The 19424-nt window shown below is 39.3% G+C and overlaps 1 protein-coding gene across 2 annotated transcripts in view; it reads right to left on the bottom strand.

The window, feature by feature from the left end:
• Nucleotides 1-6603: 6603 nt before the first annotated feature.
• NCEH1 (neutral cholesterol ester hydrolase 1) overlaps nt 6604-19424 on the bottom strand; it is a 69208-nt gene continuing 56387 nt past the window's right edge. For both annotated transcript variants that reach the window (XM_069559842.1, XM_069559852.1), the window contains 2 exons: nt 12463-12634; nt 6604-10538 (listed from right to left, as the gene is read on the bottom strand). In XM_069559842.1, coding sequence (XP_069415943.1) covers nt 9921-10538; nt 12463-12634 — 790 coding nt within the window. In that variant the 3' untranslated portion in view covers nt 6604-9920. The remainder of the gene's footprint in view (nt 10539-12462; nt 12635-19424) is intronic.

The following is a 19424-nucleotide window of genomic DNA, read 5'->3' as shown; positions in this document are numbered from 1 at the left end:
TCAGTCCTGAGTGTTCATTGGAAGGACTGATGTTGAAGCTGAAACTCCAATACTTTGGCCACCTGATGCAAAGAGCTGACTCATTTGAAAAAACCCTGATGCTGGGAAAGATTGAGGGCATGAAGAGAAGGGGATGACAGAGGATGAGATGGTTGGATGGCATTACCGACTCAATGGACATGGGTTTGGGTGAACTCCGGGAGTTGGTGATGGACAGGGAGGCCTGGCGTGCTGTGGTTCATGGGGTTGCAAAGAGTTGGACACGACTAAGTGACTAAACTGAAACTGAACTGGTACTTCAGGCAAAACAGAAAATAGTTTGTAGATGGAAGATAAATTAGAGCAGCTTGAATGCCTACATAGAACTTTAGTTTTGGCTCCTGCATTGGCAGATGAGTTCTTTACCTACTGCTGTCTAGGTTGGTCATAACTTTCCTTCCAAGGAGTAAGCATCTTTTAATTTCATGGCTGCAATCACCATCTGCAGTTATTCTGGAGCCCCTCAAAATAAAATCTGTCACTGTTTCCCCATCTATTTCCCATGAAGTGATGGGACCGGATGCCATGATCTTAGTTTTCTGAATGTTGTGCTTTAAGCCAACTTTTTCACTTTCCTCAAGAGGCTTTTTAGTTCGTCTTCACTTTTTGCTATAAGGGTGGTATCAGCTGCATATCTGAGGTTATTGATATTTCTCCCAGCAATCTTGATTCCAGTTTGTGCTTAATCCAGCCCAGCGTTTCTCATGATGTACTCTGCATATAAGTTAAATAAGTAGGGTGACAATATATATCCTTAACGTACTCCTTTTCTGATTTGGAACCAGTATGTTGTTCCATGTCCAGTTCTAACTGTTGCTTCTTGACTTGCATACAGATTTCTCAAAAGGCAGGTCAGGTGGTCTGGTATTCTCATCTCTTTAAGAATTTTCCAAAGTTTGTTGTGATCGATACAGTCAAAGGCTTTTGCATAGTCAGTAAAGCAGAAGTAGATATTTTTCTGGAACTCTTGTTTTTTCGATGATCCAGTGGATGTTGGCAATTTGATCTCTGGTTCCTCTGCCTTTTCTAAATCCAGCTGGAACATCTGGAAGTTCACAGTTCACATATTGTTGAAGCCTGGCTTGGAAAATTTTGAGCATTACTTTACCAGCTTGTGAGATGAGTGCAATTTTGCAGTAGGTTGAGCATTCTTTGGCATTGCCTTTCTTTGGGATTGGAATGAAAACTGACCTTTTCCAGTCCTGTGCCCACTGCTGAGTTTTCCAAATGTGCTGGCATATTGAGGGCAGCACTTTCACAGCATCGTCTTCTAGGATTTGAAAGAGCTCGACAGACGAGCCTGGTGGGCTACAAAGAGTTGAACACAACTGAGCACAGGACAACAAGAAAATAGACCCTTCTCTTCCCCACAATGATTCAACTAACGAAAAGCTACCAGCTCTTTGTTTACCATATGAAAGTCAAAGTCACTCACTTGTCTCTGACTCTTTGTGACTCCATGAACCATACAGTCCATGAAATTCTTCAGGCCAGAATATTGGAGTGGATAGCTTTTCCCTTCTCCAGGGTATTTGCTACATAGTCCTCCCAATTTCCTTTTCCTCTCTGTAAAAACATTCTCCTTTCCCTGCCATGCTGGGACTTGCATGTGGATCATCTTGGCTGCAGGCTAGGAATTGCAATTCTCTGCTGATCCCAAATAAACTCATTTTTTGCTGGAGAAATATTTGGTTGCCTACTTATTTCAGGTCAACAAACTCATAAGTTTCAAAAAAAATATTCTTCTTTAGCTTTGAATAGTCCTTTGAGGTGGGCAGTAGGGTAAGCACTATTACTTTGATTGAGTGAACATATGGATACACTGAAGTTTAAAATAATGTCCTCAGTTTTCATCAAAATTGACTAAATAGTTATGTATGAGTTCCTATTGTATTTGCTTTAAAATAATTAAGGATTTTTTTCATTAAGTTGCAAGGAGGGATTTTTTTTTTTTTAATTCAGTTAGGGAAACACCAACCCTAAGAAACTGGAATGCCTCAGAAACACTGATAGAAACACCAAATCACTAATCATGTTTTCTACTATTTTCCTTAACTGTCAGGGGACTCAGAGCCAAACCAGAAGTTAACCACAACTGATTTTTCTACTTGGCATATTTTTGTTCTTTTCTTTGGCTATAAGTGCCTATTTCTATATCACTATTTCATTATATTTTTACATTATCAGCTGTTTCAAGTATTTTCAGGCAGCAAGAAAGTTTAGGTAAATATAAATTTTAAATGGGGAAACCAAAGCACCAATGAAGAGTTACCTAAATTCACTGAGAAATTTCTAGTAGAGCTAGTACTGGAATTGTGGTTTCCTTCCTTAATTCTAGCACAGGCTGTTTCTTCGGTTCTATCGTGAGCTGGGTGACAAGCTTTTTCCCTTAACCATGGACATATTGTGCGTGTGTGTGTGTGTGCGCGCTCAGTTGCTCCATCGTGTCCAACTCTTTGCAGCCCGATAGACTGCAGACTGCCAGGCTCCTCTGTCCATGGGCCTTTCCAGGCAAGAATACTGGAGTAGGTTGCCATTTCCTTCTCCAGGGGATCTTCCCTACTCAGGAATGAAACTCTTGTCTCCTGCATTGGCAGACTGATTTTTTTTTTTTTTTTAACCCACTGAGCCACCAGGGAGGCCCATGGAACATATCTGTTTTTTGAAGTATAGCAATATGAAAATGTCACTGCTGAATGTTGTTTGAATTGAAAATGTGCTTTAGCTTTTAAAGGCTACCTAGCTCTGCCTTACCTATTGTTTTCAAAGGTAGTTTCTTCCCAACTAAGGATTCATCCAGCACTGGCTGCTGGGTTTGGCCAGCAAGCACAACAAAAGATGAAGGTCCTATATTTCCTGCTATACTAAGTGGTACAAAAATGAAGAATGCTGTTTTTCTGTCAGCCTTTTCCCAAATGGATGGCAAATATCTACCTTGAATAAAAACATGTTTTTTTAAAAAAGACAAAATACTTTGGTGGGCAGAGACATGCTTTAACAAAGAGTCACTGTGAGTGCTTTTTAGTTTTGCCTTGCTTTGAAAATGCAGTCATGGGGAGGGCGGTGGGAGGGGGATTCAGGATGGGGAACACTGTACACCTCTGGCGGATTCATGTTGATGAATGGCAAAACCAATACAATATTGTAAAGTAATTAGCCTCCAATTAAAATAAATAAATTTAAAAAAAGAGAATGTAAAAAAATAAAAGTTAACACACACACACGAAAGAAAATGCAGTCATTTACTCTAGGTACGTGCGGGGTGCTCAGTCGTGTCCGACTCTTTGTGACCCCGTGGACTGTAGCCCACTAGGCAGGTGGACTTTTTGCCACTTCCCACTGAGCCTGGGAAGCCCCTCTAGGTACTTTTGAGGATTTTAAAGTCTCTCTATTTTAAAAACGCTCAGTTTACCTTATTCTGTGATTAAATACAGCATGCCCTTTTATTTACCTATTATATGTGCTTAGTCACTCAGTCATATTCGACTCTTTGCGACACTTTGGACTGTAGCCCTCCAGGCTCCTCTGCCAATGGGTTTTTTCAGGCAAGAATACTTGAGTGGGTAGCCATTTCCAGGGGAATTTTCCACACCCAGGGATTAAACCTGCATCCTCTGTGTCTCCTGCATTGTAGGCGGATTCTTTGCCCGATAAGCCATTTGGGGCAGCCCCTTACCTTTCATTGTAGAGAAAGTTCTTAGTTGCTTAGTCATGTCTCTTTGCAACCCCTTGGACTGTAGTGTTCCAGGCTCCTCTGTCTATGTAATTTTCCAGGCAAGAACACTGGAGTGGGTAGTCATTACCTTTTATCAGCTGTTAGGAAATCTCTTTTTAAACTCCAGGTGAAACAAGCTGCTGTATGAATGGCTAATGCCATCTACTTTCAAGAGCGCCCTCTGCTGGCTGTTGCATTGAATTTTAAAATATATTCTGTAGGCACCAGGATTTCATTTGTTGACCGGATGTCTTGAATGAATTAGTAGAAAGAAAAACATTTGGGGGAGGGGGGGAGGCGCGGAGGACAAAAACAAATTTTTGTCTTAAGAGTAAAAAAAAAAAAGAGTAAATAAACAAATATATATAATGGCACCAGGCATAATTTTCAGTCAATTCAGTTCAGTTCAGTTCAGTTCAGTTCATTTGCTCAGTCCTGTCCAACTCTTTGCGACTCCATGTACCGCAGCACGCCAGGCCTCCCTGTCCATCACCAACTCCTGGACTCCACCCAAACTCATGTCCATTGAGTCGGTGATGCTATCCAGCCACCTCATCCTCTGTCATCCCCTTCTCCTCATGCCCTCAATCTTTCCCAGCATCAGGGTCTTTTCAAATGAGTCAGCTCTTTGCAGCAGGTGGCCAAAGTATTGGAGTTTCAGCTTCATCATCAGTCCTTCCAATGAACACCCAGGACTGATCTCCTTTAGGATGGACTGGTTGGATCTCCTTGCAGTCCAAGGGACTCCCAAGAGTCTTCTCCAACATCACAGTTCAAAAGCATCAATTCTTCTGGGCTCAGCTTTCTTTATAGTCCAACTCTCACATCCACACATGACCACTGGAAAAACCATAGCCTTGACTAGATGGACCTTTGTTGACAAAGTAATGTCTCTGCTTTTTAATATGCTGTTTAGGTTGGTCATAACTTTCCTTCCAAGGAGTAAACGTCTTTTAATTTCATGGCTTCAATTACTATCTGCAGTGATTTTGGAGCCCAGAAAAATAAAGTTTGCCACTGTTTCCACTGTTTCCCCATCTATTTGCCATGAAGTGATGGGACCAGATGCCATGATTTTAGTTTTCTGAATGTTGAGCTTTAAGCCAACTTTTTCACTCTCCTCTTTCACTTTCATCAAGAGGCTCTTTAGTTCTTCACTTTCTGCCATAAGGGTGGGTCATTGAAAATAACACTGTGTTTTAATTGTGACAACATAAAAACATTTGTTCAGCAAAGATTTATTGAGTTATTATACCATGAGAGGCACTGTGTCAGGCACTGAAGTTATAAAATTGATGCTGACATGACGCATCAAGGATCCCACAGTCTTGTGAGGAAGTCAGACCCACTACCCACTAACTGGCCATCATCTGCTATGTGTTGAGTGCAATATGAGGCAGAGGAGAGACCTCTAAAAATCCCAAGGAGGGAGGAGTTAGGACAGGCTTCCTGGAGCAGACTGGCAAAGGAAGACAAGGAAGGGCAAGGGCAAGTGTAGAGAAGAGTACTAGGTAAGAGAAACATGGTGTGCGTGCAGAACTGTATGTTGGTTTTGGCTGAGTGCAGCCTAGCACCATATACAGGGCTTGCCCAGGAATGATGCTATATGACAGCATTTCTCTGCTCTTTTGGTCTCATAATTTTCTCATATTTATAAAAACTACTGAGGACTCCAAATAACTGTTGTTCATATGAACTTTATTGATGTTTACTGTATTAGAAATTAAAACTGAGAAGTTTTAAACATATTGGATTAGCTAAAAATTATTTGGGATTTTCCATAACATCTTAAACAAAATTTCTGGCTAACTCAATAGTTAATAATGTACTTAGTTATTACATGTTACCTTAAGCTATATTCTATGGGGGAAAAAAATTACTAAAATTTCCAAACACAAATGAGTGAGAAGTGTAGCATTGTTTTATGTGTTTACAAAACTTTTTAATGTCTGGCCTAACAGGAACAATCTGGATTCTCATATTTGCCTCCACAGCCCATATATTAAACCACTGCATGTCAAGTAGCAACTGGAAAACTCTACTCTTATGAAAGAAAAACAGCAACAAATAGCTAGTCTGGGTAGAAAGTCTATGTGAGAAGATGGAGCTCTCAATCTGAAATATCTGGGAGGAACATTCCAAACAAGACACAAAATGTCACCAACCTCTCTCTCTAGTGACAAAATGCTGGTGCTAAGTGGACAGAACACTTACAGTGCATTTTAAATGCCCCAAAGGAACCATTAGTGGATCCTGCCAGCAAAATATAGCCACCCACCAGAGGTTTTGTTGGAGAAGATGAAAATAACTCTAATTGAATAGGAAAATCTAATTTATCCACACATATGTGACCATTTAGAACCAAATCAATTTATTTTGAAAAAATTTTTTTTATTAATTCCTATGATATTAAAGTAAACTGAGCATAACAAACTCAATCATGAAATTATTAGCTTTGCTTGTAATGTCAGAGTTAGTGAGAAAACTTGCCTTCAGTGGTGTCAATGCTTCTCTGGTTGAACTTGTTCAAATATAAATTCATATGCACTGTGATACACCCTTAATGTGTATTGAAAGTCCTCAGATTGTTGAAGGGTCTGCCTCGTTTTTATTAATATTCTAGCCAGTTCAAGGCAGGTTTCCAGTATGAGCAGCACATACTGTATCCAGACACAAAATGAATGCCATAAAGGAGGCCACTGAGCCCTTCTCAGTAATTGAAAGGGAGCTGGAGGACTCCAGGAGGCGAAGATTTGCGCACAATTTCCCACTGTGGCTAGGGACCTGGGATATGGAGAGAAAGGGAAATGGGAACCAGAAAATGAATGAGGGGAAGTGAAAGAGGCACATTCCCAGACAGAGACAGTTTATTTACAAACATGAATCAAACAGATTTATACTTTCCTACCTCCACAGTGGATTTTCGTCTTACAAAATAGATTGGCTACCAAAATCCTTCATAAAATCTGCCTTCCCCTTTGCAGTGAGAAATAAGCAAAAAGTCAAAGGTTAAAAGATCATGCACAAAATATTATATTCCCAAATATAATTATACAAGTCTTTAACTTCTTCACAAATCAATGATAAAAGATTAACTAACTTATACTTCACTATATTTTATAGTACAGATTTTTTCATCATATATTTATGTTCACATTTCACAAACAACATTATTAAAAGACTGTTCACTTCTTTTCTTAAAATGGGAAAACAAAGCCATAACACTTAAAAAAATCAATTTGCAGAGCATAAACTTTCTTTATAAGAAAAAACTTAAACTCATTTCAAACCAAAGTATCTTCAACACAAACTCTGTATGTTTCCCAAAGGAATTCTTAGCACTCAGATTTTGGTTGGTTTAGCCTCTCTTGTGGGCTTCCCTGGTGACTCAGTGGTAAAGAATCCACCTGTCACTGCAGGAGACGTGGGTTCAATCCCTGGGTCAGGAAGATTCCCTGGAGGAAACGGTTACCCACTCCAGTATTGTTGCCCAGGAAATCCCATGGACAGAGGAGCCTGGTCGGCTACAGTCCATGGGGTCACAAAAAGAATTGGACATGACTTAGCGACTAAACAACAATAAGCCTCTCTTGCATCTAGTGGTTCTTGTGTATCATGATTCCCAATTATTATTCCAAGGAAAACTTCAAGCAAGGTGGGATACACTGTAAGTCATTATCACATACATAAAGGCTTTATTTATTTTTGACCTCGCCACATGGCTTGCAGGATCTTAGTTCCCTGACCAGAGATCAAAACCAGGCCATGGCAGTGAAAGGGCCAAATTGTAACCACTGGACCACCATGGAATTCTCAATATAAGCTTTAATGAAACTTGAGATGCTTCATCAGAAACAGTGCTTGACCCCCTTTTTCTTTCACTCCCTCTTTTCATCTGAGAGAGCCCTTTGGACATCTAGAAGGGCTAGATTTATTGTCTGTAGTTACTATAAAATCTGGCTCACAACTTTGGGGAAAAATGCCATTTTAAGGAATTTTGTGCATGTATTATATTTTCTTGCTTCCCTAGAGATGGATAACCTCAAAATAAGATCCAAACATTGGTTCCTTCAAATGATGTAAAAAAGAATAGTATTAAATCAGGAGGTTAGCTATCATAGAATAAGAACTAAAGTCCAAGTTTTTTAGGAAAAAATAAACAAAACTGGTCTTGCATATGTCTGTGTATATGGAATAATGACCTAGAAAACAAAACACTGTTGAAGAAGAAGCCAATACAATTCGCCAGTCTGACAAAACGGTTGGAATGTATAATTGGAAGGTACCTCATAAAGTTGTTCAATTCTCTGATTTTAGAGGACAGGCCAAAAAGGCCCAGAGATGGTAAGTGACTTGCCCGAGTCCATTAGCAGGTTAGTCTGTATGATTATTTTCATACACACATAGGCACACACACATATACTCACTGTTGCATTTACTTCCGTACATAAAATGCTCGTAACTTAAATAATAAATGAACAATAAATATGCAGATTCTCATTTGTTATTTCCCCCTCATAAGTAGGAAATACCTATCTTCCAAATGAGTAAAAAGGTTCTACTTTCTTTCCTCTGGTGAATTGACTGTATCAAGGCTTGGCTGTATGTCTGCTTTCTTCAGTGCCTAAAAGAAGCACAGACTGGAGCAGTAGGAAGAGTGGCAGGAAGGAGCAAAAACATAGTCAAGTCGAATCAGAATTGGAGCTTCTTTCTGTGCCAAGGATGTCCCACTGGCAGTGAAGGCTTCACATGAAATGAAACTTGGTCTACTGTAAATTCAGACCTAGCTGGAAGGTGATAATGAAGGGTATCACCACAAGAGTATGAAGTAGCTCCTCCAACCACAGACAGCAGAAATGACCAGTGCGTATCTCATCTAAGTTCCTGAACTATGAACTTAGATGACTTTACTAGGTGTAATCATAGTGTCTAATTATTTTAACTTGTTATACATATAAACATCAAAGTATTTAGGCTTTTTATTCAATATATAATAATATTAATAGCTATTTTACCTCTTTCCATAAAATTATTTGTGGATATAATTCTAAAGTCACTTTTTTAAACCTTAAGGTAGTTTTTTTTTAAAAAAACATCATTATCTTTAATATTCTTTACTGACTTTATCCTGAAAAATCTTGTCTAGCTATATATATTAACATTAAATAACTTAAAAAAATAAATGATACATTATATATACCAAAATAGTCCCATTTTAAAGCTACACAAGTGAAAAGGTTGAGTTTTCAAGAATAAACTAGACCCTCTAAAGGCATTTTTCATAATTTTAATATTAAACGTATCTTCTTCTCTGACTATGCCAAATATATACACACTATTCTTAGTAACTTATGTCAGATGTAGCCATTATGAAAACATTGGGTTGGTTCACTTGTCTATTTTTACTTGTTTTGTAAAAGAACATTTATTCTAAATCTAAATAAATTTGCTCCCAGAAGATCTCCCCCAGGGAGATGGCATAACCAAAAAACAACGGTGTGCAGATATCCAGTGCATGCAACCTCTTATTTTCTAATAATAGTGGTAGAAAGTAACTTTCAAGTATTATCATAATCCAGCTGGACTTATAGATAGCTATCATATAAATTAACACTGTAAAGGAAGAAAGTCATTTGAGAAACTTGTCCTTGCTAGAACAGCTTTGCCAAAATTCCCATAGGAAACAAAACCACCCATCCATAAAGAACAGAGGGCATTTGGTACCCAGCACTGACCTTGAAGTACACATATTTAACATTGCTCTGAACTCAAACTCTAGCAAGTTGAAGAAGAGCCCACATTTTCTTTACTCATTAAAGGTCATCCGCAGCGGGTAGAATTTCTTCTAAAAAGAACTTGACGGAGGCAAGACCCAAGCCTAATTCCAGCTCCTAACCCTGCTGTCTGTAGCTGTGGGCATTAGTAGTAATTTGGTTAAAACATGAACAGAGAGACTGGCCCACTTACAGGACCAGATTCAGATGTTTTTGCACTTATGTTACTCAAAAGCATTTCTTAAAATTAAATTAACATGAAGTCTGCAGGGAATAGAGATTCCATAATTCATAAGTAATGAGAGGAAATTAGTCGACTAAAGAGTCAATGTCTTTCCAAAGCAGGTGCAGGTCATCAGGAGGGGCTCAAGCTTTTCAGAAATCTCCCTCCTTCACAGGTTTTGATCCAGCCACTTGATATAACTATTCCTAGTCCGAATTCCCACCGAGAAGTTAGTTGGCCAGCTGGTGAAAATCATGCATCCGTGGAAGCCATCTTCAAAGTGATCCAGGGTCACCTCCACGCCTGCACTCTCCAAACGCTTTGCATACATGATTCCGTCATCTCTTAGGACATCGTGCTCACAGGTCAGAATATAGGTCTTTGGGAGGTGCTGCAGGACCTCCTGGTCTGCGATGAGGGGGGCCGAGCGGGCATCCAGCAGCTGAGGGATCTCCTGGACAATCCTGGAGTTGCCAGTGGTCTGCATGACAGGCTTATAGTTCTTTGTGATGGAAGTGGGCAAAAGGGATGTCCAGTTTAGACGGGCCCTGAGGGCAGAAGCCTCATCCACATCCAGTGACGTGTGATTGTTGACTATCATTGCCTGGACAAAGTCATAGTTGCCGTTGAAGTAGTCCACCCAGTACTTCACCATGACATACCGGGGCAGAATGGGGGTGTTCATATTTTGCTGATAAGAGGGTGTATTAAAATCTAAAGCTTGAAGAACTGGATAAATTAAAGCTTGCACTTTGAGCTTATTTTTTAGGTTGGTATCTTGATTAAACTGGAGAAGAAAAAGCAAACACATTATTTCATTTCACTTTGAATGGCCACCACCATCACCACCACCCTTCAAGCTGCTGGATATTTACTAAGAAAGGTGTGATGTTCACAACTCATAGTTTTGAGTGAACACTTCGAAAGTACATGATCTCTTAGGTCTTTAAACGCCCATCAACAGTCTTTGTTTCTATCCTTTGGCATGATACTCATCATGCTGGGAGTTATGGATGGATAGTTTTGTATTCCCAAGAAAGGCCCCAAAAGGCAGTGCCTTACTGGGGAGAAAAAACTAGGCTGACTCTTCCAGAGGACATGGGTATGAAAAGCTAAATGAACAGATGATGGGACTCCAAAGTCTTTTAACAGGACCTCATGGTCTCTCCTCTGAAAAGCCTAGAGTCCTCACGGTTGGTGAGAGGGAGGGAATTTCAATCATGCTGGCAGTGCACCTTCCATTGTACTTCATGAGTGTGTGTCTGAGAGTGCAACTGAGACGGGAATGTGACTGAACCCCTACCACTGCAGAACTCCATTCCCCCAGGTCTCCCTGAAATGCAAATATATTGCCTCATTTTGTAATTCTAGTGTCTAAAATGATATATTTTTTACATCTAAAAGGCAGCTAACTAGGTCACTGTGTTTCACAGGCTACTAAACAATCTTCAAGATAACTTCAGCCAAACAATTTTGTTTCGCAACAGACTTTAGAACCCTATCCTGAGGGAAGATGTAATTGCTCTGTAAAAGCAGTTCTTAATACATGCCAAGAACTGTACATACATCATCTCACTAAGTTCTGGCAACAGCTCTTCATTCAGATGGCACGATCCTCATTTTCCTGAGACTTGCCCAAAGCCATACAACTTCCCTAGGGGGGCCTGGATTCCACCCAGTTCTGTCTGGTTCTAAAGCCCATGATTCTCTCCCCAGTGCACCAGGACATGTGGATAGCAAACCCACCAGTGCCAAGTGGAGAACTAAGTTCTTTAATTACAGCAAAAGAGAAGAAATCAGGACATTCCACAAATGAAAAGGCAGATGCTATTTGAGAATGCCAAAAGAAATTTGGAGGTAAGAAGACAGAAATGCTATTCTTATTTAACCTATATGAGAGGAAAAAAATGTACTCATCTTTGAATTTACACAGCTGCCCAAAATCTGGGATGCCATTAGAGTTAGACAAAATTTAACCAAGTAAAACTCAGTGAGTGAGTAAAGTCACTCAGTCGTGTCCAACTCTTTGTGACTCCATGGACTGTAGCCTACCAGGCTCCTCCCTCCATGGGATTTTCCAGGCAAGAATACTGGAGTGGGTTGCCAATTCCTTCTCCAGGAGATCTTCCTGACCCAGGGACTGAACTCAGGTCTCCCTCATTGTAGGCAGACGCTTTACCGTCTGAGCCATCGGAGAAGTCCCTGATGTCAAGCTCAGGTTAACATATATTTTAACAGTCAAAGTGGCTGAACCATTTAACTTAAAAGTTAACATTTAACTTTTTCTTTTATATTAACAAACACTTTAAAATTTTTTAATTTGGCTCAAAGTTTAAGGAAACAATCTTAGCAACTGAAACATAAGCAAAAACACTGGTTTTTCAAGTCCAACATGGAAAAGGAGCAGAGAAGACTTAATTTCCACACATATCCCCAAGGGCAAGGGTAGGATGCTAAAATGCTAGCTCTCCTCTCTCATTAATTGTAATCAGGGCCTTTCCAAGGACTCAGAGATGACCCTTCTTTCAAAGACCCATTTTCCTACTTCAGAAAGATCTTTGAGAAGTTCCCAAGTACAGTCGTCTCAGTAACTTGGCCCCTGAGTAACCAGCCTACTCGGCTAGGCCTTCACCATGCCTAGTGGACATGTGCTGTCTGCAGAACATTAACATGCATCCGCCTTTCACCAGCACCTCAGGGATCTCTGTTACCTGTTGGCCCAGGGCAGCTGCCAAATTCCCACCAGCACTGTCGCCAGAAATGCCGACTCTGCCTGGGTCAGCTGAATACTTGCGTAAGACTTCTGGCTGCAGGAAGTACTTTGTGGCACGTGCAACATCATGAATTTGCTCAGGAAAATAGACCTTTGGAACTAGCCTGTATCTGTGAAGAAAACACAAAGTCTTTACAGGCCTTTTAAAGGTTAAAGGGAAACTGGTTCTTTTGAATCCATGAACAAACAGGTAAGGAATTATAATAAATATAAAAATAAACCATTTGCATACAATTCAAACGCTTAGTTTAAAAAATATAATGATTTTGTCATATATGTATGGCTGAGTTCCTTTACTGTTCACCTGAAACCATCACAACATTGTTAATCAGCTAAACCCCAATACAAAATAAACAGTTTACCAAAAATGCAATGATTTTGTAATAGTAATTTTTTCTATTAGTCACCAAACCAAACAAGCAAAACAAAAATCTACAGCTATCACCAAGGAAGATAACAAAACTTTGAAGTAAAATGCAGATGCGGATTATTAAAATACAGAGAGAACCACAGCAGATTCTGGAATACTATTTCTGGAAATCAGTGTTCCATTCACTACACTTCTGGGTTAGAAGGTGACTCGGAAGCACTAACCACTTCATTGGTCTCATGTTTATTAAGCCCACATGGTATTTTTCATGATTTATTTGATAAATAAAATCATACTCCAATGAAGAGGTCAGGTCTTCCTGACACTAAGCCCAAGAAATGTGTTTGCTCCTTGGAAGGTTGAAACTAAAATGTCAGCTGTCAACCAATAAAAGGGAAACCAAGTTTCCAGAAGGCCCATGGCAGGCCCTCTGGGACACTTCTGAGGCTTATTTCACCACCTTACTTTTCAAGATTAGAGTCTCTTTGGGATTCTATTCTATACACTTAGTTAAGACTGATATTCCCTAAGAGCCCCAAGAACCTTGGTTTTGTCAGATTCCCCTCTTGTAATGTCATCTTATGAATCCATTAGTAGTTTCAGCTTGGAGCATCCCAAGGTCTCCACCCTCCTTTTCTTGTTCATTATTTCTTACTCATCCTTTAAGTTTTACTTGAGAGTTTGCTTCCTCCAAGAAGCCTTCCTTGAGTATAACTCCACTTACTTCTGGGGCTGAGCTGGCAACCATTCCTTGATAATTCTACGTGCTGGGGTATATTGCTGTTTATATTGCCTCATATTAGCACGACTTCTTTCTGTATTTCCTCTTAAGAGTGTGTTCTCTGGTATCAGGGACTGTGTGTTTCCAGTGTATATTTATCAATGTGCTGAGCACACAATCATCCATCTAGTAAACCATTTTTGAGTATTAATATATCTTCATTTTGCAAATGAAACTGAGGCATAGAAAGCTAGTTAACTTGTAAAATAAAATGCCAATCAAATAAGGTAGGATAGAAAACAATTAATTAAAATCTAATAATAGTCAGTTAATACTCAAGTCCTTTGATTTCAAATTTATAATTAGCATATTTATTCTCAGAAATTAGTTTTTCTATACTACTCTACACAAGCCATTCATTTCCCCCATCTAAATTCCAGATATATAGTTGATTAAATATCTTGACATTCTGGGAATTCCCTGGTAGTCTCCTGGTTAGGATGCCATGCTTCCATTTCAGGGGGCACAGGTTCAATCCTTGGTCAGGGAACTAAAATCCCCAAAGCTACACAGTGCAGCCACCAAAAAAATCTTGACATTCTGTGCAGACACAATCAGATCAGCAAATATTTGTGAAATGCTTTGATAAACAGTGAATGTATATCTTGGTCTTTCAGGAATTACTACATTTTAAAACATAGAATGCAATAAGAAATTCCCTTAGTGGTTGTCCTGTAACAGATAAAATAAGTTTTCTAATTTCTTTTCTACTTTTCCATTTGTGATGACCAAGTAATCATCTGAAATTATTTTTCTCCAGTTGATTTTCACAGTGCCTTAGTGAAGCTCCCACATCTTTGGTTCATTTATTAGTAATGGGTGATAGGAGTAGGAGTACACCACTTTGTCCAATAGGTGGAGTCATCTCATATGAGTCTATTTACCATCAGTTCTGGGATGAGGTTTCAATTTTTAAATTTCATTATTACCAAATTGAATTCTTAATTCTTTCAATGAAATAAGAATAAATGCATTTTATGACTCAAGGTGTGAAAATACAGGCTGTTTTGTCTCAGAAAGATGCCAGACAGCATGAGAGGCTGTCTTCTTGGTGGCCCAGGGGGTGAGAACATATTTTGCTATGTTATGAACATACATGTGAATCAAATGTTCAGATGTTGTTTCACAAAAGATCTTAGTGACTCTTGAACCAAGAGGAACTGATAATCTAAAAAACATTCTATTGCCTCAAATCTTATGAGTTGATTAATGGTGCTAAGTTGCTTTAGTCGCGTCCAACTCTTTGTGACTCCACAGACTACCCTGCCAGGCTCCTCTGTACATGGGATTCTCTCCCCAGTACTTGAGGGGGTTGCCATTTCCTCCTCCAGAGTTGATTAATAACCGGCTCAAGTAACAGAGTAAACCACCTAGTCCTCCTGGTTTCCTTGAAGGTCAGTCTTCTAAACTGCTCCTCCCCTTACCTTTGTTCATTCTGGAAACATTCTCCGGTTTTAGTCACTAAGAATGGATACTATTTTCACAGACTGAAGAATGCAGTGAAACTAGATATTTCTGAGGTCACCTAGTGTAAGATGAGCCTTCAAAGTAGCTCAGAATTGACCTGAGAAGCATCACAATAGTTCTGTAATAGCATTACAGACACAGAAAACTGAGAGTCAGGAGGAAATTTATGAGTGGTATAGTCAAAGCAAGCATGCATAGATACATGCATCTGCTGCTTTTGTTCAAGGCTGTGTCCCTGCAAAGTACTCAAAGAGGATTCCGCCTTTTCCCTCCCCAGTTGCATTGAGTTAAAGCACCTGATGAATTTGTGGCAAATACAGTCTCAATTTGCCTAACTCAGTGAAGGATAGATGACTCTGCAGTGTTTAGCTTCTGCCTACCTATTACAACACGTGCCTCCTACCAGAAGAACAAAATTTGGTGTAAACTCGAGAATGAGGCTTACTCAATTTAATGTATATGTACACTCTATAAAAATTAACTTTTTCCTGCTAGGTGAGGCACTTCACCAGGTGCTCTACAGAGGTTACACTCAAATCTCAGAGCAAATCTGTGGGTTTAAGGGTGTAAACAAGCAGCTCAAAGGGGATGCATAACCAACCTACAACAGCTAGTAAGTGGCAAAGCTACAATCCAAATTTATACCCCACATGCCTCATCCTTTTAAAATATTCTCATTCTTCAAAACCCGCAGACTTCAAATGTACATGTGTGTCCTTATTACCTCGTCAAAGCAGTAAATTCTCAAAACTATAGATTTCTCACATCCCAGAACTTCTCTCATGATTTCAATGTTTTTGCAATACTCTCAAAACAAATCAGCTGAGACAGCATCTGGCCCATGGTACATCTTTAATTATCCGTACATGATAAATCTTTAAATAAATTTAATAATTTAATAATGATATTTTTATTAATCCCAAACAAAATTTTAACTTTTATACCTTTAATATATTTAGTGTATACCTTTTACTATAAAAGGTATTTAGTGTATACCTTTTATATGTAAAATCTGTCATTATAGCAGCCCTGTTATAGTAGGGAAAATATTAAGCCATATACCTTTAAAGACATTGAAAAAAGAAATTGTTTCCTAATCACCTACTCTTCAGGCACGTCTCCAAGGGTTGTCTGTAGGCTCAACATAGCTCAGAGTTTCTCAACTCTGTATGCACCTTAGGATAATCTTGGGAGATTTATTAAAAACAAAACAAAACAAAACAAAACACTGAGGTTTGAGCTCCTCTACAAAACATTCCCATTTATTTGATCTGAAGTGGAGCCCAGCATATCTGTATTTGAAGAAAAAGTCTTCCAAGTGATGCCAGGGTTCCGAAATATCACTGAACCCAGCCGTACCATCAGTATCCTCTGAACATATCTTTCTGTTCCTGTTCCCAAAGCATCGATCCCTCTCTCCATCCCATGTGCCCTTCACCCAGCAATTCCATATCAAACGTTCCCATTCTTTAAGTCTCATCTCAAATGCAGTTTCCTCCATGAAAACTTCTAAGAGCCCAGCCAAATGCAGTTCTCCTTTTTTGAAGCCCTTGAAGTCTCTCTTACAGTAAGTCATAACAGACATGCCAGCTTCTAGGAATAGACAGAAAGTCATAATTATGTACTAAAGTGGTCCAGGTATAAGCAGTGCCATTTCCACAATCTATTAATTCATTACCTACTTTATTAGTGAGCAGAGAGATGGAGCAATGCTCAGAAAGACTGACAAATTCCTCCTTAAGTCAAAGGTAGATTACATGAGTCCAGAGTTGAGGGGGGATGACTCTGGAAATCGAATCCCTGAGTGACACTAGTGTTCTGAGAGTGTTATAAAGTACATTCTTCCTCAAAATAACCTGGCCTGGAAACACTAGGACAGCCTTCTGCAGTCGGGAAGGACACTGAGTTCTATTCATGTAGTGCCAGGTGGGTGAAAGGTACATATGATATTCTGGAACGAAATTCTACTCCTACTTGATTCAAGAGGGAGACAAAATCACATTCCTTTTTTGCCCCCTGCCCCCACCTTTTTTTCCCCCCTTTTTACTGTCTCCCAAGAAGAGCTCAATAGATTCATCTTGAGAACAAAAAAAAATGTTAATATTTTGCTCAGTCTTAAGGAACCTGTATGTTCAGCTGGGCTTATCTGAAACAAATCAACAATTACACTCTTACTGTGCTGTTTGAGGGAGACAACTCCAGAGGAAGAATCTGTTTATTCTTCTAATAGGTAAAGCTTCCTTTCCTTTAGAAGAATATAATAAAATTTATAATAAAATTATGAAACACTGTGAATAGATATAATTGTTTCTTTTCATTTGTGCAATAATGTTTGCGCATAAAGGTTGAGGAAGGGTTTTCCTTTCTGTTTCTTCTCTCAAAATTGCCTCCAGAGATACCTTTGACTATCAGTCATTCAGCAAGGGAGAGCTGAGCTTAACAAAAACTTGGTTGATTGGACAATAAGTACATTCAAAAGAACTGACAGATGTCAGGATGTATCATCAAAATCCTAGGAGTGACTGATCCTAGAATTATGATCCATTCAAACAATGTGATTCCCTGATGCTGTTTGCAAGTTAAGGCTTCTCCATGGACACAGCTGGGAGCTCCCCAGCCTCCCTTCCCCCATTCAGATACAAACCTTACCTTTAACTTCAAGGGGTGCTAAAGAGCCAAGCAGTCCCTCAGGGGGCCACTGGAGCCCAAGTAGGCTTGGTGCAAAGTCCCTCTGACCTACTTTCTCTGTGATTTCAGAAGCTAAACTGAGCTCTGGGCTCAGGTGTGGGTGGAACTAAGCTTCCCCAGCTCACTGCTTGTTTACAGCACAGGCTTTCTGTACAGCTTCACCCTCCTCCCCACAAATTCTAAAAGGCCTAAGCCACAAGAGAGAAACCAGTGAAGTTTTATTTTTTTAGTCAAAAACAGAGTCAAGAAGACTTTACCTTAATATGTCTAAAAAGGAGACATTCATTAGTTAATGATTATTAAGGATCTAAAACAACCTACTTTTTAAAAAGAAGCCACAATATTATCTTTCTGTAGCATTAAACTGTTTGTAACACTGGTCTTTAGGTTTGCTAATACAGTGGCCTGGACTGAGTAAAAAGAAAGTTTGGGACAAATATTCCCTTTCTTGGAGGGAACCCTCAAGAAATTCAGTCTGCCCACCTCCCAGGGCTGCCTGAGTCAGGGTGATACGTGAGGATTTCTCCACTCAGGACAGGGAGGAAGAGCAGGAAAAGGAGCAGAGGGCAAGTCACAGTGAGGCGACTGTCACGTCGTGTCTTTCACAGTATCTTGTTTGAACAACTATCAACATGTATGTCTCATTGTGCCTCCTGGAAGGTTTGTGATTTTGTCAGCTTGCACTCATCTAATCTTATGGATGAGGAAGACAGAGTCATAAAAGTCCCATTGCTTATAACTGTTAGCAGCAGACCAAGATACACACTCCAGCTTCCTTTCTGTCTACTGAGCAACGTTCTTCTTTACAGCTCTGTCAAGTTTTAAGTTCTCTGTGCATAGTGCTACCTGATATTTGGTGGATGGGAAAAGGTCTCCATCAACACAAAATAGAAGGTTTGAGTGTAGCAAAGACTTAAGCAAAACACAACTTGAAACCATTTTTCACAACCAAAAAAGCTAGAATTTAATAATATCCAGCATAATAATACTTTGTTATTATCTTACATCTTTTTGTAATTGAAGTACAATGACCACACATGTACAACATACTGATTCGACATTTATATATATTATGACATGATGACTACAATAAGTCTAGTTACCATTTGTCACCATACACAGTTAATACAATATTGCTGACTATATTCCCCATGCTGTACATTAGCATCTTATCTTTCAAAAAAGTTAAATATTCCTTCTCCCTGATGTTTTATGGTTTTAGTATTGCGTTTCATTATATAAACTATAGTTAAACTGCACTGAAGTTTATGAAAATAAGCTTATAAACATAAACTTCCCTCCCAGGTTATGTAAATGAGGACACATCCATGTATTTTTGATATTATAAGGTGAACTCTTTCATTTACTTCACAAATACTTATTGTGCAATTATGTGTAAAAATAGCATAGTGTTGTTGAAGCTACTGAATAGAAGTCACGACCTATTTGTATGCCTTGAGATCTTTATCTACCTTAGTTGTTATATCTGTCCCCAGAATCTTGAGCCAATATCAATGATGTTAACTCAGGAGTTCCAGCTCATGGTTGTGCTTCATGTGAAGTGATTTCATCCTCAACCCTTGCCTATCAGCTT

The sequence above is a fragment of the Ovis canadensis genome, chromosome 1 (genome assembly GCF_042477335.2).
Source record: "Ovis canadensis isolate MfBH-ARS-UI-01 breed Bighorn chromosome 1, ARS-UI_OviCan_v2, whole genome shotgun sequence".
Lineage (NCBI taxonomy): Eukaryota > Metazoa > Chordata > Mammalia > Artiodactyla > Bovidae > Ovis > Ovis canadensis.
Note: the sequence above shows the minus strand (reverse complement) of the source record. Positions and strands in the feature narration are given on the sequence as shown.